Source organism: Manis javanica, chromosome 2 (genome assembly GCF_040802235.1).
Source record: "Manis javanica isolate MJ-LG chromosome 2, MJ_LKY, whole genome shotgun sequence".
Lineage (NCBI taxonomy): Eukaryota > Metazoa > Chordata > Mammalia > Pholidota > Manidae > Manis > Manis javanica.
The window spans coordinates 32,312,359-32,335,835 of record NC_133157.1 but is presented as its reverse complement, the minus strand read 5'-3'; the positions used below and the strand labels follow the sequence as shown (position 1 = coordinate 32,335,835).

The following is a 23,477-nucleotide window of genomic DNA, read 5'->3' as shown; positions in this document are numbered from 1 at the left end:
ACAGCACTGAAGTTAGAAAACAATCTTTACAACCATCATATTAAAGACTGTTGCAGGCATCTGTGGATGCATGATAAATCTAAGGGGATTGTGTTAAGAGGAAATATTTGTATGGTCTCACAAATTTTTTTTACTTCTCAAAGGAAAAATAAATATTAACATCAGCATGAAGGCAGATGGACATTATATGCCTTCAGATGTGAAGCCCTAAGAAAGGCGCATCATATATGTATGTTTCCTGGCCTGAAATGTGTAACCTGAGTCAAACCATCAGGAAACCAGAAAAGCCCCAAATGAAAAACAGAATGCAGGCCTGAGGAAGGGAAGAGACATCTTCAAAATTGTTAATGTCATAAAAGATAAAGGCTGCAGATATTTCCAGAATAAACAAATTCCAGAATATTCTGGAAAACTAAAGAATAAAATTTAGAAAGACTTGATACCTTAAGTCAATACCTGATCATATACTGGATCCTATATTAGAATGAAAAACTATACAGGACATTAATGGGTCAATAAAACTAGAATATATATGATGGAAGATTAGACTAAGAGAATACCCCTAGCCTTAGGAAATATATACTGTAATATTAGGGGATGGTGTATGCAACCTACTCTTAAATGGTTAAAAAATATGTGTGTATAGACAAAATGCAAATGATGCAAATGGCATAAAGTGTTAACAGATCTGGGTAAAGGATATATAGTGTTCTTTATACTATTTTTGTCCTTGTGATTTTAAGTAAATTTGAAATTATTTCTAAGTAACTTTTTAAAAAGTCAGATGCTAGCTTCAAGAGGTTTCCACTGGGAAATTTGGGACAATTTGAGCATCAAAGTGAATAATAACAGGAATGGACTAGAACACTGATGAGAGTAAGAACCCACCCATATCCAAATGGTATTAAAAAAAGCTACTTACTTCCAAAATTAATCCAAATAATACCTGTAGGAAAGAATAACAGAAATAGAACCACCATTCATATGCACCCTAATAACAACTAACTCAGATAAGAATTATCCCCATGTACTAAAAGCACTAAATCAGACTTAAGGAATAAGATGATCACAGTGTCAAACAGTTCCCCAACAGATTTCTTCTTAATTACAAAGGGAAAAGAATACCTTTAAAATGGAGAAATCTGACAGACACTGCCTTAAGCAAGCAGACTGAGTATCAGTCTTTTGAAAAGAACTGATGTGCATCTCCTGATGTGTCAGACACATTACCTAGGAAGTATTCCTGACAAAAATGTTCGACCTGAATTTAATCATGAGGAAACAAGCTGCTAATAAATCTAAATGGAGGAACATTCCACAAAACAAGTGGCCTGTATTCTTCAAAATGTCAATGTCATGATAGATAAAAAGGCTGAGGACCTAAGAAAGACTACAGATATGCATCATCCTTGATGGTCCCTGATCAAACAACTATAAAGCAACAAAGAACAGTGGGACAACTGGGAAAAGATAAATATAGATTACAGACTAGATAATAGCATCATATTAATGTTAAAATCACTGCTTTTCAGTTACACAGAATGTCACTGTAGGCGAACATGCTGAAGTACTAATGAGAATCACATCAAGGTGGGTCCAAGATTGTGCCCTGAGCCCACCTCCTCCCATGTTCACACCAAACCTGTACCTAAACACAAAGCACAGAGGCACAGAGCCCTAGTGAACACCTGCACACTGAAGATAAAAGGCCACAAGAAAATAGCATGGTAATGGATGGAGCCCCCGCCCAGAGCAGCCCGGGCAGGGACAGGGAGGAGTACTGCTGAGGTGCTGCAGCTCAGATTCACCCATCCTTGGGGCACAGCCAAAAAAAAGCCATCAGTTCAAGGGTTTAAACCCCACCACCAAACAGTAGGGGAACTGCTCAAACTCTCTCTGGGACTAGAGGAGCTGGTGAGTGCCACTGTTTATGTTTCCCCCCACACTGCTAATGTGCACAGGAGAGTGCCACTGTTGGTATCTCCCAACACTCCTGGTGAACTCCTAGCACAGTCTCTGGCACAGAAGGGAAACAGGTTGTGCTACACTGTTTATGTTACCACTGCACCCAGTGCAGACAGGAGCAGGGTGAGCACCACTGTTTAGGTTCCCCAGGCACAACAACAATACAGACAGAAGCAGGGTCAGGATGCAGGCCTCCTGACTCCCCGCCACACATGCCTGTCGGAGATCCAGCAGTCCTACTAAAGTGGTACTATCACGACTCTCACACTGATTTGCCTACCTATGCCCCTTCTGTCCCTGGCTGCCCCATTTGCATGGCCCCAGCCAGGTGCCAACTCAGGAGATCCCTGAACGTAGGTACCCATCCATCCCTAGCCACTCCATTAGCATGGCCCCAGCTGGAGCCCACCCAGGAGACCTCCCAGACAGTGCTCCTCCACCCCCAATCACCCAGCAAGGGAGGGCCAATCCCACTGTCCTCCTAGGAACCTCCTGGACTGTGCCCCTTTGATACCACTGACCTGCCAGCATGGCCCTTGCTGGCAACCATACAGGAGACCCCCAGCCCAAGCCCTGAAAGTCCCAGCACTAGGACATGCCTGTCTCAACTCATCTGGCCTCCAGCCAGCCAACACTACAAGGCACAAGCAGTCCGTCCAGGGGACCTTCCTACATGAGGCCAGTCCTTCAACACTGGGAGATGTAGCCCTCTTGACTAATTCATAGAAACAAGCACAGAAAGTGAAGAGAAGAATATGCTCCAAACAACAAAACAAGACAATACTTCAAAAAGAAAAAATCCTAAAATGAAATAGAGTTAACTTATCTACCTGATATAGTTCAAAGCAATGTTTATAAAGTTACTGTACTTGAGAGAACAAATGAGCTCAGGGAGGACTTCACCAAAAAGACAAAATCTAAAAGGGAACCAATCAGGAAAAATACAATAAATGAAATAAAAAAATACGCTAGAGGGAAACAACAACAGATTATAGATGATGCAGAACGGATCAGTAACTTGGTAGACACAGTAACAGAAAGCACTTAAGCTGAACAGCAGAAAGAAAAAGGAGTAAAAAGAAATGATAGGTTACAGGAGCCCTAGGACATCAAACATCATATTACTCACATTATAGGAGTCTTTGAGGGAAAACAAACAAAAGCTGAAAACTTTCCTAATCCAGGGAAACACATCCAGGTTCAGGAAGCACAGAGAATCCCAAAAAAGATGAACCCAAGGAGGTCCACACCAAGACACATAATAATCAAAATGCCGAAGATAAAAGACAAGGAAAGAATATTAAACATAGCAAGAAAAAAGCAACAAGTTTGCCTACATAAGAAACCCCATAAAGCCATCAACTTATTTTTCAACGTTAACTCTACAGGCTAGAACAGAGCATGACATATTCAAGTGCTGAACGATAAAGACCTACTACCAAGAATATTCTACCCAGCAAGGCTATCATTCAGAATTGAAGGAAAGAGAAAGAGCTTCTCAGATCAACACTAGTTAAAGGAGTTCACCGCCACTAAACCAGCCTTGTAAGAAATGTTAAAGGGACTTCTTTAATAGGAGAAGGAAAGGCTGTAACTAAAAGCAAGAAAACTATGGAAAGTAATAATTTCACTGGTAAAAGCAAACAGACAGCAGTGGTAGTTGATCACTTAAAAGCTAGTATGAAGGTTAAATGACAAGAGTAGTAAAATCAACTACTTCTAAAAATTAGTTAAGGAAATCACTAAATAAAAAGTGTTAAAGAAGAGACCATATACATGAACATGGAGGAAAGGGAGCTAAAAATGTAGTGCTGTTAGAATACAGGTAAACTTAAGTAAACAGCAACTTACCATGGACTGCTGTATGTAAGACATCATATATAAACCACATGATAACTACAAACCTAAAACCAAAAACTTATAATAGATACACAAACCAAAAGCCTATACAACAGATTACAAAAAATAAAGAGAAAGGAATCCAACCATAACACTAAAAGTTTCACACACAAGGGAAGAGAACATGAAAAGAAAGGACCAGAGAAGAATGATAAGAACAACCAGAAAACATTTAACAATATGGCAAGAAGTATACATATATCAATAATTAAATGTAAATGGACTAACTACTCCAATCAAGACAAAGGGTGACTGAATGGATAAAAAACAAGACCCATCTATATGTTGCCTGCAAGAGACTCACTTCAGACCTAAAGACACACATAGACTGAAACTGAAGGGAGGGAAAAAGGTATTCTATGCAGACAGAAAATTTTTAAAAAGCTAGAATAGGAGTACTTATATCAGATAAAATAGACTTTAAAACAAAGAAGGAAACTATATAATATATAATGACTAAGGACTCAATCCAGTAAAAAAAATAACAATTGTAAATATCTATGCACCCAACACAGGAGCAGCTAAATACATTGAGAAAAATATTAATAGACATTAAGGGAGAATTTGCCAGTAATACAGTAATAGCAAAGGAATTTTATACCTCACTTACATCAATGGATAGACTGTCCAGACAGAAAGCAGCTTTGAACAACACATTAGACCACATGGACCTAACAGATATAAACAGAACATTATATCAAAAACAGCAGAATATTCATTCTTTTCAAGTGCAAGTAGACCATTCACAAAACAAGTCTTAATACATTTAAGAAAACTGAAATCATACTAAGCATCTTTTCTAACCACAACAGTATGAAACTGGAAACCAATTACTAGAAAAAGAAATTTGTAAAAAACACAAACACATGGAGGCTAAATAGCATGGTACTAAACAACCAATGGATCAAAGAAATTAGAGGAATTCAAAAAGTACACAGAGAATAATGAAAATAGAAATATGACAATGCAAAATCTTTGGGATTCAGCAAAAGCCACATCTAAGAGGGAAATTTATAACGTTACATGCCTGCCTCAAAACAAAAATCTCAAACAATCTAACCGTAGACCTAAAAGAACTAGAAAAAAGGGAACAATGCCCAAAGTTAGTAGAAAGAAGGAAATAATAAAGATTAAAGCAGAAATAAATAAAATAGAGATAAAAACAATGCAAAGCATCAATGAAACAGAGTTGGTTCTTTCATAAAATAAAATTGACAAACTTTTAGCTAGACTCATCAAGAAAGAGGACTCAAAATCAAAAATGAAGAAGTGACAACTGAGAAATATAATTTTAAAAGAGTACTATGAAAAATTATATGCCAACAAATTGGACAACCTAGAAATCATGGATAAATTCATAGAAACATGCAATGCCCTAAGACTGAACAAGGAAGAAATAGAAAATCTGAGGAGACCAATTACTAGTAATGAAAGTAAAGCAATAATAAAAAAAAAAACTCCCAACAAACAAAAGTCCAGTACCATATGACTTCACAGGAGAATTCTACCAAACATTTAAAAAGGAGTTAACATCTATACTTCTCAAACTACTACAAAAAATTGAAGAGGAAGGGAAGTTTCCAAACTTACTCTACAAGGCCAGTTCTATCTTGATAACAAAACCAGAATAAGACACTACCAAAAATAATTATACATCAATATACCTGTTGAATATAGATGCAAAAATTCTCAATAGAATATTAGCAAATTGAATTCAAAAATACATTAAAAAGTTCTTCACCACAACCAAGAGGGATTTACTCCACGCTTGCATCCCTGGGATGGTTCAGCATCCAGAAAATCAATGCAAAACACCACATTAACAAAAGGAAAGATAAAAACTGTATGTTCATCTCAGATGCTGAAAAAGCATTTGACAAAATTCAGCATCCATTAATGATAAAAACTCACAACACAATAAAATGGGTATAGAGAAAACATCTCAACATGATAAAGGCCATCAATGACAAACTCACAGCTAACATTATACTCAACAGCAAAAAGCAGAAAGCTTTTCCTTGTTTACAACAGCAACAAGACAAGGATGCCCACTCTCACAGCTATTATTCAACATAGCACTGGAAGTCCTAGCCACAGCAATCAGGCAAGAAAAAGAAAAACATACAAAGTGGTAAGGAAGAAATAAAATATCATCATTTGCAAATGACATGATACTATATAAAGAAAATCCCATAGACTCCTCCAAAAAAATGCTAGAGTTAATATATTCAGTAAAGGCACAGAAGAAAATATATAGAAATCTGTTGCAATTCTATGTACAAATAATGAAGACAAATTAAATAAATCCCATTTACAAATGCATCAGAAATACTAAGGAATAAATTTAACCAAAGAAACTATGATGACAGAACTGAAGAAAACACAAATAAATGGAAAGCTATTCCATGCTCAGGGACAGGAAGAAATAATATTGTGAAATTGACTCTACTGCCCAAAGCAATCTAAATATTCAATGCAATCTCTATCAAAATTCTAATGACATTTTTCACTAAACTAGAGCAAATTATCCTAGAACTCACATGGAACCACAGAAAACCCCAATAGCCCAAGCAATATTGAGAAAGAACAACAATGTAGGGGTATCATACTCCCTGACTTCAAACTATAATACACACTTACAGTAATCAAAACAGTATGTCACTGGCATTAGAACAGATACACAGACCAACTGAACATAACAGCCCACAAATAAACCCACACCTATATGGTTAATATATGACAAAGGAGGCAGAGTATACAACCAGGAAAGTCTCTCTCCAATAAATAGTGTTGGGAAAACTGGACAGCTACATGTAAAAAAATAAAATTGGATCATTGTCTTACATCATACATAAAAAGAGACTCTTAATAGATTAAAGACCTGAAACCATAAAACTCCTAGAAGGAAGCATAGGCAATAAACTCTTGAACATCAGCATTAGTAAATTTTTTTGGACTATGTCTCCTCAGCAAGGGAAACAAAAACAGAAACAAGTGAAACTACATAAAACTAAAAAAGGTTCTGCACATCAAAAGAAACCATCAACGAAACAAAAAGGCAGCCTACTGTATGGGAGAATATTATTTACAAATGGTGTATCTGATAAAGGGATAATAAGAACTTATATAACTCAACACCAAAAAATGAAGTAATCTGAATAAAAAATAGGCAGAGGACCTGAATAGACATTTTTCCAAAGAAGACATGCAGATGGCCAACAGGCACATGAAAAGATCTCAACTAATCATCAAGGAAATGCAAATCAAACCACAGTGAAATATCACCTCACATCTATCAGAATGGCTAATGTCAAAAAGACAAATAAAAGTTTTGGTGAAGATGTGGAGAAAAAGAAACCTTTGTACACTGCTGGTGGGACTGAAAATTTGGTGCAGGCATTATGGAACACAGCATGGAGATTTCTCAAAAAATGAAAAATAGAAATACCATGTGGCCCAGCAATTCCACTTCTGGGAATTTACCTGAAGAAACAAAATCATTACTCCAAAAAGAGATGTGCACTCCAATGTTTGCTGTAGCATTATTTACAATAGCCAAACTATGGAAACAACCTAAATATCCATCAATAGACGAATGAATAAAAAGATGTACATATATACAATGGGATATTACTCAGCCATAAAAAATGTTGCCATTTGTGACAACATGGATGGACCTAGAAGGTATTATGCTAAGCAGTCAGAGAAAGACAAATATCATATGATTTCACTTATACATGGAATCTAAAAAACAAAAAGAAGATGAACAAAGAAACAAAACTGAAACAGACTCAAACAAAGAGAACATACTGGTGGTTACCATAGGGGAAGGGGAAGTAGGGATGGGTAAAGGGGGAAAAAATAGTGAAAATGTTTGATATCTTGATCTGGGTGATGGTTACATGAGGGTACTCACATATCAAAATTCATCAAGGTGTACACTAAGATTTGTGCATTTTTTTGTATGTACATCACTAAAAAAAATGTCTGCAAGTAATTCTTAAATGGTTAAAAAATACATGTGTGTGTGAATGACAGCAAAAAGTAAATGTGGAAAAATGTCAATATTAGGTAAAATCAAAAATTGGTTTAAACATTAGTAAGTTTTCCACATTATTTCATTTAAGCTACTTAAAACTTTGGGAAGTAGAGATCACCTACATACTGCTGAGAATGAGAAGAGGGAACTAGAAATGTCAGAGACTTTAGAAGCATTTGAAAATATCTGACAGGCCTGGGGAGAGCTTAGGAACCTTGAGGGGGGTGTGGGGACGTGCCATGTGGCACTGAAAGCCTAACCGTGGCATGCGGCACTGAAAGCCTAACAGGCTGGAGAACAGGACGTGGTTTTACCATGTCACAATGTTACATGTTACTCCTAGTCCCACTGGCCTAGGATTTCAACACAGAAAACTGTGGACTAGCTCTCCTAGAAATTAAAATGTTCATGGCAACCAGTCTTGCTATTGATGTCTTCAGACTGTTTATATTTTTCACCTGAAGTTTTCCCTTAAATATTTGTGAAAAATTTTATACCACTTTAAAATTTGTATTTTGCAAAAGAGGCAACCTGTATTCAAAGAAGCCTAATGCTGCCTCTGAGGTGAACTTAGAACTCACTAAGGGAGACCAAATATTTCTAACTACTTGATGGGAGAGCAGGAAGCTTTGACAGAAGGTGCCCCTTGTTAATTAGAGAAAAATATCATAAGGAAATGACAAAATAATGTAAGAAGTTTTGATCTTATTTAGTCCTGCATAAACTAAAGCAGAGTAACCAGGAATTGTGTCCTTCAAACTATCCTGAGAGAAGCCCAAAAGCAGTCATACATATAGCCACAGGCCCTGGATATAAAAGGTCCACAAACTTAGGAGCCCCAAAGTGGGATTTTCTTACCCATCTTTTTTTGGGGAAATGTACATGGTAATAAACAAGGAAGATTAATTTTCCCTTTTTATAAAAAGTTAATCTCTACCAGTATGAAGTTAGAGAAAGCTGAGTATAACTTTAAAGTCTTATCTCCACACCTTAGTTGTGGAAAGGAGGCGTGCAAACCAAAACATTTTGTGTATCTGCACCAATTGAAAGTTCCTAACCAGTGTCAAGGCGAGCACATCCTGCATTTTTTGAAGTATACTAGGCAGCAGTGGTGCCATTTCTACTTTTGCCTTCTTGGATCTAAGACATCTATAACAATGTGAATTTGCTGACAAAATTCTCCTCTTCCACACTTTGTCTATATTAATATATGCCTTATTTAATTTTCTTCTGTAATAAGATGAATTCTTTCTTAAACTGCTAAAGTAGGTCATATTCTAAAGCAGGTAAATATAACCTCTTACCTTTCTATAAAGAAGTAAACTTTGGGTCAGCTTATTTGTGGATCAAAATCAGAAGACCAAGAGAAACCAGGTTCCAATTTCTTTTCAACTAAAAAACTTTCAGACTTGCTTTTATTCCTTTCTGTGCTGAGCCCTCTGAGCAAACTGCAGAGTAAACTCCTTGTTTCTAATCTCTACAATATCTACTCCACTCTCAGCCCTTTGTGGCCTAGTCAGGATACGAACATATCCACCAACCTCTAAAGTAAATCAACAAGAAGCCGCAATTAAAGAAAGTATTGCATTGACCTCTGCACATTAAATACAAGAAAAATGGAGTAATATTTATACAACTGAGAGAAAACTCAGGTTTTCATATACAAAAGAAATAGGAAAACATTCTTAGATTTGCAGGAACTTAGAAAATATGCTACTTATGTAGCCACTTGGAAAATTTCCTCAAAAGACATACTTCATCCAAACAACAATGAACTGAATTAAAGAAATCAGTCTTAAGAGGTCGAAGAAAAAATCTAGGGCAAATTCGAACTCTTCAGGGATGACAAAAACGTACAGAAGTTTATCTGGTGATTAATAGTAGCAATTTACTATAGTGAGAAAAACAGCCAATTATATTTGTATTTCTATTTCTTTAAAAAAAATGAAAATTGTAAATCTTGAACTGTTCTAATCACACTAATATTTAATCTATGATTATCTTAACAGAATTTGTAAAGAGAAAAGCATAATGAAACAGATGTCATAATCTTTTATTTCTAGTTAAATTATCAGAATTTAGTCATTAGAGGACATCTTGACCAAAGCACAAACAGTATCTACCTATCATCCTCCTTCCTGAAAATATTTCATCACTTTACAAGGTACATGTTCCTAATTCCTTTATCCAAATATTATTATAGTCTGCACCAAAATACCATCTGGAAGTAGTTTAAGGAGGAAGCAGAGAGGGAAGAATTGAGGTGATTCAGGTAGCTACGGTAAATGAAACCCCAGGCTCATAAATGGTCTCTGAATATGCCCTCCTCTTTCATACCCCTTAAGACGCCTTTTGTTACTTTATCTTTCAAGGCCCTCGTTGAGGTTGGAGGAGGGGAATGGCTGGGATAGAACACCGAAAAGGTTAAAGAAAAGGACCAAACTCAAAAGAAGTCTTCCCAAATCCTCTCATTTGGTCTTTGCATGTAGTTCTGAGTACTCCGGGACTGTGGTACAGCAGTGGCTCATTCAGTAAGATTCTTCGATGAAATGCTCTTACACAGGGAGCCTCTCCCCAAAGCCATAAAAAGGTGCTGACCCGCTCACTCAGGAATGGTATCTTAAGTAACTCTAATTTATATGAAGATGTATGTAAGTCTTGATAAACTTTTAATAAACTTCATAAATGTCCATTTTTATAAAAAATATTATTAAAAAGCCTATGTATAGAAAAGAACTGGAAAAAATAGTCATTAAAATGTTACTAATGATTGTCTCTGGGTAGCAGAATCATGGATAAAATTCTTTGTAGTTTTCTAACTTTTCTGCACTGCACATGAATTACTCTTGTAATGAAAAGGAGGACAGAAAAGTCCTTTCACAATAAGAAACAGGCAGGCTTACATTCAATTTTTTTTTCTTTTCAAAACATCTTCATTCACCCTCCCCAAAACGTCTAACTCCCAAAAATATGAGCAAAATTACTCATTTTAAATGGATCAATTTAGTAAAACACTGTATACACATAAAACACATGCTATCCATATACACTTTACTCCAGACTGGGACTCAACAATTACTATTTGAAGAATACTCATGCCCACCTTTTAAGACTTGTCTTAGGGTACCAGCAATATAGCAAAAAATGTTCTTTGTGCCCCTGTAGCCGCCTGTATTCATCACTATCACAGAACTTATCACACTCTATTATGATTGTAAGTTTACTGGTCTTTCTCTTCTGACTGTGACTCCAGCATTTATGTTAGCACAGTGCCTGGAACACAGGTGACACTTAGTAATTACTGGATGCATTGATGGATGAATGGATGGATGGATGGACAGAGTTAGCAAACCTGCATATATGGATGGATGGATAAACACAGAGGTAGATGAACAAAGGAATGGACAGTCACATGGATAGATAGATGTACGGACAGATGACTCAGTGTATCAAAGCAGACTTTTAGTCATGAAAGCCTGGTTCCCATGTCAACTCTCTATTAACTGTATATATAAAAAATCACTCTACCTTATATTCATACATAATAAAAATTATTATACTAGTGGACATTAGAAGGTTCCTTCTAGCTGCTAAATTAATGACTACTAAGACTTAGACTTGATTTTTCACTTTAAGCAATTACAGAGTTTGCTGGTGGATATCATTGTTTTTTATAACCCTGTAGGTAATATTTAAGATGAAATGAATGCTAAATCCTTGGTCAAGGGTAAATGTATCCTTGATCCTACCAGTGCTCCTATATAAAAACATGATTCACCTTAAGATGATGGCTTACATGCTTTCTAGAATTGAAGTACATCACAGTAGGTTGAGGGCAAACTTTAAATCTTTCTTCTTTAATCTATGAAAAAACACATTCCTATCTACTGGTGGCATATCTTTAACCAGGAAGAACTTAGCTAAAGTCTTTTGTAAAGCAGGAAAACATAGCCCTTCATGATACATAGCCATTTACCTTTTACTTTTTTATCAAACTTCTTCTGTTTCATTTTTTCTCGGTTTTCCTGTCGAACTTCCTTTGCTTCGTCTAATGCTTCCTGACTACCCCAAACTTCAAGAGACCTCTTCACAATCTACAACACATATTTAAATTAGTTGTGATTCAGTTGTAAAATATTATAGTTATAATTATTAAATCCACAGGTACCAAAGAAGGATCTAACTCAAGTGCAATTTCATAAATATGTGAAATTTAGAAGATTTTAAACAATAAGAAACACCTCCAATAATACCTCTATCTAAATCTATGAAACCCTCAGTAAACATTCCGAATTAGATTACAAACAGAAAAGATGTCCTGTTTCTCTGATTGTCTTCACAGTGACTCACACACAAAATAAAATGAAAAGTATCTTTTTAACTCTGTAGGCAAAAACTAGTTAAACTAGTTCATTAAAACTTCACCTGACCCAGGGCTTAAAATAACTGAACGGAACTTATTAGAGACCTGTAATTTTAAGTAGAGCTTCATATCACCCCATTGTGAATGATGAGGATTCTTCTTCACAATAAATTTAAGAGCTGGTTCTCTTTTTTCTAAATCACAGTCTTTCAGAAGGTATTCTTGTTTTGCTTCTGTTTTAGTTATAAGCTTGTGTTTGTCATCAGCATCTCTGAAAACAAATTAAGTCCATTACATGTTAGTTATTTTAAATAAAACTTAAGTTTTCAAAGAGCCCAGCAACTTAGGGGCACACATGCCAACAGGAACATGTACAACACTTTTTCCTGCAACTCTCATGGTGTAATTAGCAGTATAAATCATAACAGAAAAATACTTTCATTTATATTAGGAAACTCCCAAAGCAAAAATCATATTAAGAAAACTAAATCCAAATGGATCTAATTATTGTTTCGCCCTAAACCAACATACGAACATTAAAATTTGGCAATTGAGAGCATTAAGTACCTGCAGTTATCACAAGTTGCCAAATCAAAGTGGTTCATAAGATAAGAATCCATAAATTCTTTACCACATTCTTCACATATTGCATAATCAAATTCCATAACAGGTCCTAAAGAAAGGAAGATTAATTAAGTTTTCTTTTATGACTAGAACAATACATTTTCTTCTATTAGCTTATCAGCATGTACATTATACACACTTATGTACAAATACATTTACGTAAAAGGCAATAAAACCTTAAGTACTCTTAACATTTATCTAAAAAATTTTAAGAGAAAAAAGTAAAATAAAGGAAAAAGAAACTATCAATTCAAGTATTTCTGAACACAAACCATGTGTAAGATATTTGTCTTAGTTTTATATTGCTGCTGTAAAAAAGCATCACAAATTTAGTGGCTAAAGGAACAAATTTATCTTAGTTTACAAGTTTTTTTTTTTGCAAGTTTTTAGTTTACAAGTTTACTTAGTTGACAAGTTTTATAAGATCTGTAGTTTACAAAGTCTTTTATGGGTCTCAGTGAGCTAAAGTCGAGGTGTTGGCAGGGCTGCGTTCCCTTCTGGAGGTTTGAGGGACAGTCGAGGACCCTGCTATTTCCAGCTCCTGAAGGCAGCCTGTATTCCTTAACTCATGACTCCATCTTCAAAGCAGCAACTGCAGCTTCTCACATCACCCTGGCTTCTTCTATAACCACATTTCCCCAACTCTCTTCTGCCTCCCTCTTCTATTTTAAGAACCCTGTGATTACACTGGACCCACCTGGATAATACAGAATAGCCTCCCCATCTCAAAGTCTTCAGCCTTAATCATATCTGCAAAGTCCCTTTTGCTACATAAGGTAATACAGTCACAGGTTCCAGGGTGATTAGAATGTAGACATCTTTGGAGGCCATTTTTCAGCCTACCACAGCACTGTTGAGAGTACAAACATTAGTCCAAGAAGGAAGCAGAAGGAAGAAGCTGCTACAAAGACAGGTACTAACATAAGAAGGGAAAAAAAATTGTAAAGAGCAAGGTAACTCTAGAAAACAATACAAAATTCACTTTCAAATGGGAAACTTTCTCTCTGTATGCCACCCTGTACCAGTAGAACAAATAGTTTCCTCTTCATCTGTCTCAGCCATTAGATTGGAAACTTCTTAGGGTAGAGATTGTATTTAGCTATATATCGTCAACACTCAGCGCAGAAACTACTCAAATGAATAAAGCTAAAATGTTTTAAGGACTTCAAATACCTACCTCAGACTCTTAGTCCTAGAACTGGTTCTCCCAGCAAGTCTCAAAGTTTTACATGTATGTCTTTAGGTTGATTGCTATTGCCATGCCCCAACTCTGAGAACTGCCCCAGCTCCCAGCGGGAAGAAAGGGAAGTGGCCATTCGCTCCTGATTTGTTCAACACATTCCCATCGCCACCCTCCCCAACCTACTTCTGACACAAGAAGGTCAGTCTATATTCTACCATGTCTTAGTCCCACCAATCTTCAAACTCTAAGAAAACAAAAAATTACCCTTCTTTATAAAATATAAGAGGATCATAGTAATAGACAAAAGAAAACCTAAAAATATAGACAAAGTGGTATCTTCAAAATACTGATTACCAGAATGTATTAGAATGGAGAGAAACTGCATAACATTAGTCAAAAGCCATTAAATATGCACACATTTTCCTAGTTTTAAATATTCATAATAGGAAATTTTAAATGTACATAATGATGATTTTTCAACTCCATCACTCCTTTAAATTTACCATTTGGAAACTGGCAGTCTACTGTAAGCAAGAGACTGCACTCTCCCTCACTCACTCATTACTCATATATCTACTATTTATATAGACTCATGGACTCTTAATTTCTCAGTGGCATATAATTCATTGTTGTTGTTGCATGACAAGGTAAGCAATCCAGGCTTGTAGGGCAGTCATGCTCCTCACAGAAATTCAGGGACCCACATTGCCATCCTCCCTGCATCACAGAGCCCACCAGCACAGGCATTAGCAGGGCCATGGGCCCTCTGTGCCCCAGCTTGGAGGGAAGGGAAACAGTATGAAGGCATCATGCCCAGGGTCTTTAGGACCAGAAGGAAAGGTACACATCCCTGCCACTCATTTTCCCCTGGGGAGAACTGAGTTAGAGGCTGAGAAATGTAATTTCTAGCTGGATGACCATGTACCTAGTTACAGCTTGTTCACTGTAAGAGCACGGAAGAACAGATTTGGGTGTGCTGCTACTAGTCTGCACCACACTGCTTAATAAATGCAGCCATTATTTATTTATTAAAAAGTAACATTTCAGGTAGTGCTTATCCTTGTTCTAGGGGAAGAGGAATTAAAGAGCCGTCACAGCACAGAATGTGTGTCTCCCATAAGATGTTTATTGTTTAGGGAGTCATTTAAGTGTTGAGCCTAAAATCCAGGTAAGCCTTGAAGGTAGATAAAAAAGACCTTGGCTAAGGTTAGAAGGGGTGGATAAAAAGCAGCAGAAGGGGTGGGAATGTGATGAAAGGAGTGAGTGCTAATATAGCTATGCATTTCGTTTCAGCCAGCCACTAACAAGAAAGGCCTGCTTAGTGTGTTAAGCTTAGTCCCTTATCTGACCTGACAAGGGGAGAGTACACTGGCTTCCAAAGAAACTTCTAGGAGCAAGTTGGTCATTGCAAAACACAGAAAATAAGGCGGAAAAGAGGGGAGTTAATTGCATAGGGAAAACAATCATCTTGATTTTTCTCTTTAAAAGATATACTGTGTCCTATGTTAAGAAAACAGCAAATATTCATTGAGATGATCTGACTTGTCACCGCTGCCAAAGGAAAACAAAGGTGAAATGCAGTAGAAAGTAAGTATCATTGGTGTTTTTAATTACTTTGGTACTCAGACTGCCTCAGATTTGGCCAGTGGGAGCCCCTTCATGGTGGCTCCTATGTCCCTGTAACACACTTCTATCATTTTTTGAACATTATTTTCTGGCATTACAAGATGTTCCAAGCTCATCCTGTAGCCATCCTGCCCCAATCCTGGCATCAGCTATTTCTCTGAAGGGCCCTGGTTCCCTTTAATGGGCAATAGTATCAGAGTCCAAGATCTGGACACCAGATGTGCTCATTGCTACTAGGCTATCTTTGCTTCATAGTGGCCCTTTTGTGGACAAAGCAGGGAAATAAATGCATACTTGTGTACATACACACAGACTTTACTGAGGTATACTGACATGTAACATTAGTTTCAGATGTACACAACATAATTCAGTATTAGTGTAGATCACATAATGATCACAGTCAGTCTAGTTAACATATCACCATATGTAGTTACAATTTTTCTTCTTGTGGTGAGAACTTTTAAGATCTTTTTTCTTAGAAACATTCAAATATGCAACACAGTATTATTAACTATAGTCAGCATACTATATATTACACCCCCAGGATTTATTTTATAATCGAAAGTTTGTGCCTTTTGAGCCCCTTCACCCATATTACCCCACACCTCTTCCAACCACCTTTCTGCTCTCTGTATCCATGAGCTTGCTTTGCTGTTTTTAGATTCCACATGTTAAGTGAGATCATGTGGTATTTGTCTTTATCTGCCTGACTGACTTCATTTAGAATTAATGCCCTGAGGTCTATCCATATTGTTGCAAATAGCAAAATTTCCTTCTTTTTTGCAGCTGAAAATATTCCATTGTATATATACACACCACACTTTCTTTACCCATTCATCCATCAAAGACACTTAGGTTGTTTCCGTATCTTGGCTATTGTAAATAATGCTGCAGTGAACATGGAGGTGCATATATCTTCTTAAGTTCATGTTTTCATTTTCTTTGGATAATTACCCAGATGTGGAATTGCTGAATCATATGGTAAATGTTTAAATTTTTTGAGGAAACTCCAGTTTTCCATAGTGACTGCATTACTTTATATTCCCACCAACAGTGCACAAGGGTTCCCTTTCTCTATATACTTATTTTTCTTTTTAATAGCCCTTCTAACAAGTATGAAGCAGTATCTCATTGTGGTTTTGATTTGCATTTCCCTGATTAGTGATGTGGAGCATCTTTTCATGTGCCTGTTGGCCATCTCTATGTATTCTTTGGAGAATGTGTATTCAGATCCTCTGCCCATTTTTAAATTGGATTGGGTTTTTTTGCTATGAGTTGTATCAATTTTTTATACATTTTTTATATTAGCCCCTTATCTGATATATGACTTGCAAACATTTTCTCCCATTCAGTAGGCTGCCTTTTCATTTTGTTGTTGGCTTCCTTTGCTGTGAAGAAGCTTTTTAGTTTGATATGGTCCCACTTGTTTAATTTTCCTTTGGTTGCCTTTGCTTCTGGTGTCAAATCCAAAAAACCACTGCTGAGACCAACATCAAAAAGCTTATCACCTATGTTTTCTTCTAGTTTTGTGGTTTTAGGTCTTATATTCAAGTCTTCAATTCATTTTGCATTAATGTTTGTGTATGGTATAAGAGAGTGGTCCAGTTTTCCCAGAACCATTTGATTGAAGAAACAGTCCTTTCCCCATATTATATTCTTGGCTCCTTTGTAGTAAATAAATGCATATTGTTGTAACGCATTTATGCATTGGCTTATTTTTGGGCTTTCTCTTCTGAGCCATCGATCTATGAGTCTGCTTTTATGCCAACCATACCATTTTGACTACTACAGCTTTGTAACATAATTTGAAATCAGGGAGCGTGGTATCTCCAGCTTTGATCTTTCTCAAGACTGCTTTGGTTATCTGGGCTCTTTCGTGTTTCTGTAAGAATTGCAGAACTGTCTATTCTATTTCTGTGAAAACTGCCATTTGAATTTTGATAGGAACTGAATTAAATCTGTAGACTGCTTTGGGTAGTGAGGACATTTTAACAACATTAATTCTTCCAATCCATGAACAATGAACACAGAGTTATCTTTCCATTTATTTGTGACTTCTTCAATTTCTTTCATCAATGCCTTATGGTTTTTTGTGTAGAGGTCTTTCACCTCCTTGCTTAAATACCTAATTCCTAGGTATACTTTTTTTACTACAATTTGAATGGGACTTTTTCCTTAATGTCTCTGATAGTTTATTAGTGTATAGAAATGCATATTTCTGTATATTATTTTGTATTCTACAACTTTTCTGAATTAATTTGTTAGTTCACAGGTACACTTACACATTCATATCCATATATGTATTTTAGGAATCATGAGTTTACACTGATACTACCAATTTTAATCTATCCCCATAGGGTTCTTTCTTGCCTTCTCCCATTCCACAGTTGCATGTCCTTCTTTCACAGGGAAAACCTTGGATCCCAACAACATAAAATATATTTATTAATCTGCTTGAGCCTATAATACATCTAAAATAGTTTCATAATTAAGCATCACTCAAGTCACTCTACAAAATGAGTTCAGGAATTTTGTGCTTTTCCCCTCACCTCACCCACCTAACACAAATGATATTGTCAAATACTGTGTTCATAAATCATTTGAATTAGCTCTTTTTGTCCTCTCCCTTCTTTAATGTGATTACATCATTTGGAAAAATTGGTCCATTTAGTTGTTTTTAGATATTTTTCTCTTTTCTTTCCATCCCTGTTCATTTTTAATATGTAAATCTAACAGAAATATACATACTTTTGGGTCAATTACTCTACTTCTATGAATCATATCTGAACAAAAGTTTACCTCTAAATATATTCATTGCATCAACTATTAGAATAAAGTTAAAAATAATCTTAAATCACATTACTATAAAATACAATATTATTCAGCCAACAAAAAGCAAGTTCTCAAAGAATATTTAAGAAATGAGAAATGTGCTCAACATTTTTATGAAAGAAAAATATTATATTCTCATTCACATATTAAAAACAGCCTCAAAAAATACATAAAAATGTTAACTGCTGGGAAGTTATTGTTTAATGGGACAAAGTTTCAGTTTGGGGTAATGAAAACAATCTGGACATGGATAGTGGTGATGGCTGCACAACAACAGGAATGTACTTAATGCCACTAAACTATACACTGAAAAAGGTTAAACTGGTAAATTTTATGTTATGTTTCACCATGATTTTTAAGTAGTTTTTTAAAAAACCATATGAACAGTAACTGACCTCACTGTTACACACCATCCTCTCCCATGGCTGCATTCACCACAATCCTCTGCTACACAATGAGTTTAATGATCTAGATCAGGGATTTGCAAAGTCCCCAGGCGGGCTGCCTCAGGGTCCCCAGGACACCGCCACAAACTCTTAGGCTCCAGCTCAGCCCTAAGTCAGGTGCGGCTCTGGGGCTCTCACAAAGCCTTCCTGGGGACTCTGGTGAACCAACCACTGTTCTAGATTCTAAAAGCATTTGATAGGTTTTGTGTTACAGGCAGCAAAGCTTAATGACCCAAATAAATTATTTTGATTTTTTTCAGCTATGCTAAAGAAATACTCTTTAAAAATTAAAGAAAAAGTCATAGAAAATATTCATTACTCTCACTGCTTTCTTCTATCTACACAGTTCAGCCACATAAAGCTATACAAGTAGGCTTCTTGTGCAAAGGCATCTGGCCAAGAGAGAAAACGGGCCAAGACGCAATCCATGACCTCTTGTTAAACCATGTGCCTTGGCTCAGGCTAAATCAGCCAGAGAAAGAAGGCCTTTTTCTAATTTGCCTCCCAAAGGGGACACTGTTAGAGGAGGTAAATGAGAGGACACAACCGCCGGCTGGCCCACGAGCTAAACACAGACAATCAGAGGCTCCTCAACCCCATCCACTGTCCTTGGAATGTACATTCTGCCCAGCCTGTTCTCACAGCAGGAGCTGGTCCTAGGATACAGCCTAGTGAGAGTAATGTGTTATTTAACATCTGGACTGGATATGTGACTGAACCCAGTTAAGCCCTCTATATAAACTTTAAAGATCTGACAGGTAGGTACAGAGATCTACTCGTTTTGCAGCCACCCAAGACAAGCCTCATGGTAAGTTCCCTTACTTATCTGGAGTGGTCTGCCTCTTGCTTCAGTCTCTCCTTGCCCAGGCCAGTTTGCAAATCAACAGATAACCTTTTCTGATTTGCACAAATTCACTATGAGCTCCATTTGCAAGCAGCAGCCCTAATATCAAAGCCTGAATAGCAAAGCAGCAGTGCCACACACCAGTGAACACCTTAGTCAAGCAGCAAGGCACTACAGTAGACTCTCAATAAATATTTGTTGCATGACCTGTTAACTGAAAGTATAGGCTTTACAGTTTAGACACAAATGGAATAGAACAGCTGCAGCTAAAACTGGAATAGGTTTTAAACTGGAATAGGTTTTACAAAATGTTGTATTATATTACTGGCATGAAACTTACAATCAAATAAAACTATCTTTTTCAAAGAGTGTGAAAGTATCCTCATCCAGAGGGTACATATAAGTGATTAACCAAAACTTTAACCTTAGATAATGGAGTTACATGCTTCTTTTTATGCCAGGTCTCCCTATTTTATACTTTGTAAACCACTTGTTTTTCTCCAAACATAAATAAAAGAATGTCCTAAATTTATCTCTCAGATTCTAGCCCCTTATTTTTTAGCCTCTCAAAATAGCTTTGGGTATTTGTTCTGTCAGTCAATATACTGGTTGTCTCTGCCTATTATAAAAAAACAGAGAGCATCAACCTTAAGAACACAAACCACAGGTTTCATTAGACATTGCCAAATCTGTTTAATTTTTAATCTACTAGCAAAACTGTCTGACTTCATCAGTCGTGTAAAACTAACCTGTTCACTTACTAAAGTAAGTGTGGCATGATTTAACATATTTGCAAAGAATTAAGTTACGCAAAATGACCATCTTGATACCTACTTTCTGAAAATACACTTTACCTGGTTGATGAACAACTTTTCCAATTGTACGCTGTTCTTCATCTTCCTCTTCCAGAATAAAGCCTCCTCCTGTGTCAATGATCTTTGGAGCTGCTTTTACATTAGTCATACCTACAAAAAGTATGTAAAAGTAGTCAACAATTTAACTAGGTAAGCCCCTATGTCCCCCTGTGCATAAACATGAACTTTCTTTAAATCTACTAAACAAGACAAAGATGTCCACTATTACTACTTCTATTCAACATCATACTGAACACACACATGTACAGCTAGTGCACTATGGCAAGAAAACAAAACAGGCATAAAAGTTGAAAAGAAATAAAAAGCCTTTATCACAGATGATAATATTACACCCATAAGATATCCACACAAACCTACAATTAGAATTATGAAATAACACCTAGAAAGAGATGTATGAAACCTCTCCACTGAAAACACCACTAAGAAATCAACAACTGAAATAAATATGAAATATACCATGTACAGACTGGAAGCCTCAATACTGTAAAGATGTCAATTCTCCCCAAATTTATCTAAAGATTCAGTGTGATCCCAGCCAGTTACGGGCGGCTGGAGAGGTGAGGTTGAGAGCTGACAACTGGGCTCTTAACATTTAATGTGACTACAAAGCACTGAGAATAGCCAAGATGATTCGAAGAACAAAACTGGATCATTAACCCTACTAGACTTAAAGGTTAACTATAAATCTCCAGTATTAAGACAGTGTGGTACCAATACAAAGAGACCAGTGGAATATAAGACAGAGTCCTAAAATAGACCTATACATATTTGGTTATTTAATTTATGGCAAAGGCTCCAAAGCAACTATGGAACTGATAATCTTTGAGAGGAAAAGAATATTTTTAGTAAATGGTGCTGGGATTTATGACAAAGTTACCACTTTAAAACAGTGAGGAAAAGATGATCTTTTCAATAAATGAAATTTGACCTTACTTCATGTAGTACACACACACATTTTAATGGATCATAGTATTGAATGTGAAAAAAAAAACAAGCTTCTAAAGAAAACAGAAAAACTGAACTTGAGGTAGCCAAAAATTTCTTAAACTGGACTTGATTAAAATTAAGAACTTCTATTCATCAAAAGACACCATTATGAGAGTGAAAAGACAGGACGCAAAGTGGAAGAAGCTATTTGTGAAAGGTATTATCTGACAAAGGACTCAAATCCAAAATATGTAATGGAATCCTGTAAATCAGCAAGAGACAAATTACCCAACTTAAAATAGGCAGAAGACCTCGATAGAGACTTCACAAATGAGGATATCCATACAGCTAGTAAGCACATGAAAAAGGTATCATTAGTCATCAGGAAAAATACTAATTAAAACATAATGAAATATCACTACACTCCCACCAGAACCTCCAAAGTGAAAAAGACCGACAATACCAAATGGTAAGGGTGTGGAGAAACCAGAACTGTCACACATCACTGGTCAGATTTTAAACTGATGCAGAGTTAGGGGTGCTGACCCCATACACACAAATATCTGCTGACTTTTGACTCCCCAATAACTAACAGCCTACTGTTGATTTTATGATAGTAAATAATAAACTAGTATCTACATATATTTTATTCATTCGTGACATAACAAACTTTTTAACTTTTTCAGTATTTCTAGGCTTACACAGTTTACCTATGAGTTTTTCAAACCGTATTCTCCAAAAAATGTTCCAGTATATTTATTGGAAAAAATTCACGTGTAAAATGACCTACACAGTTCAAACCCATGTTGTTCAAGGGTCACCTGAAATCACTGTTGGACAAGACTTAGTAAAGCTAAACATACGCCTTCCCTATGACCCAACAATGCCATCCCCAAGCATACGCACAATAGAAATGGGTGCATACATCCACCAAAAGACACAGACAAGGATGCTCAAAGGTTTTCCCCACAATAAACCCAAACTGGAAAAAAACCAAATATCTACCAAAAGGAAATAGAAAAACTGCAGTGTAATAATAGAGGATGCCATACGACATATAAAAGAGCAATCAACAGAGGCAACAACACATGTAACACGATGATTCCCTCAGATATTACGTTGAGAAAAAGAAGCCAAACACTGTATGATTTCATTAATCTGAAGTTCAAAAGAAGATAATACCAATCAAATGGTCAGAGGAGTAATTACTTGTAAGGGTGCATAGTTGAGTAGGATATGGCATTAGGGCAACATAAAGTGCTGGAAGTGTCTATTAATCACTGTGGTGTTTACAAGAATATTTACAAGATTCAGATGAGTGCACTTTATATATTAATGTTTGTATGTTATGACTCACTTAAAAAATCTAGCATTATCTTAAGTCACTCTCTCTGGCCTCAATTTCTTCATCTACTAAATAAAGGGATTGAATTATTAGCCCATCTCTACTGTTAACAGCAATTCTCATGCTATATACTTTATTGCCTGCTCATCACTTTATATCCCTCCATTACACTGAGTGCTTTTACTTCTGTAATTCTGACAGTTAAGCATCCATGAATATCTCCTGTATGGATAGAAATGGATGAACATGCCAGATTATGACTTTCATGAGTAATGTGGCAGATGACTGGAATGACCAGGAGTGCAATGAGAAGTACAGTACAGCTAGTACAGCAGAGGCAGCTACTGGCAAGGAACGACGCCTGAACCCAATGCCAGATGACCTTAACTCTAGTCTTGATTGGCCTGTGCATTTGCTAGGATGAACCTAAGCAAACCCCTTTCCTTTGATGGTCCTCAGTTACCACCTCGGCAAAACCCTGACGCTAAATAATGTCCTAATTATTTTTG

At 36.4% G+C, this 23,477-nt stretch overlaps 1 protein-coding gene across 2 annotated transcripts in view; it reads right to left on the bottom strand.

The window, feature by feature from the left end:
• Positions 1-23,477, bottom strand: part of XPA (XPA, DNA damage recognition and repair factor) — a 28,257-nt gene that overhangs the window by 3,911 nt on the left and 869 nt on the right. The window contains exons 2-6 of one of the 2 annotated variants that reach the window (XM_017658127.3): positions 20,676-20,786; positions 12,834-12,939; positions 12,372-12,537; positions 11,880-11,997; positions 4,475-4,535 (exon numbers count right to left, since the gene is read on the bottom strand). In XM_017658127.3, coding sequence (XP_017513616.1) covers positions 4,475-4,535; positions 11,880-11,997; positions 12,372-12,537; positions 12,834-12,939; positions 20,676-20,786 — 562 coding nt within the window. The remainder of the gene's footprint in view (positions 1-4,474; positions 4,536-11,879; positions 11,998-12,371; positions 12,538-12,833; positions 12,940-20,675; positions 20,787-23,477) is intronic. The other variant, XM_017658126.3, reaches the window with a different exon arrangement.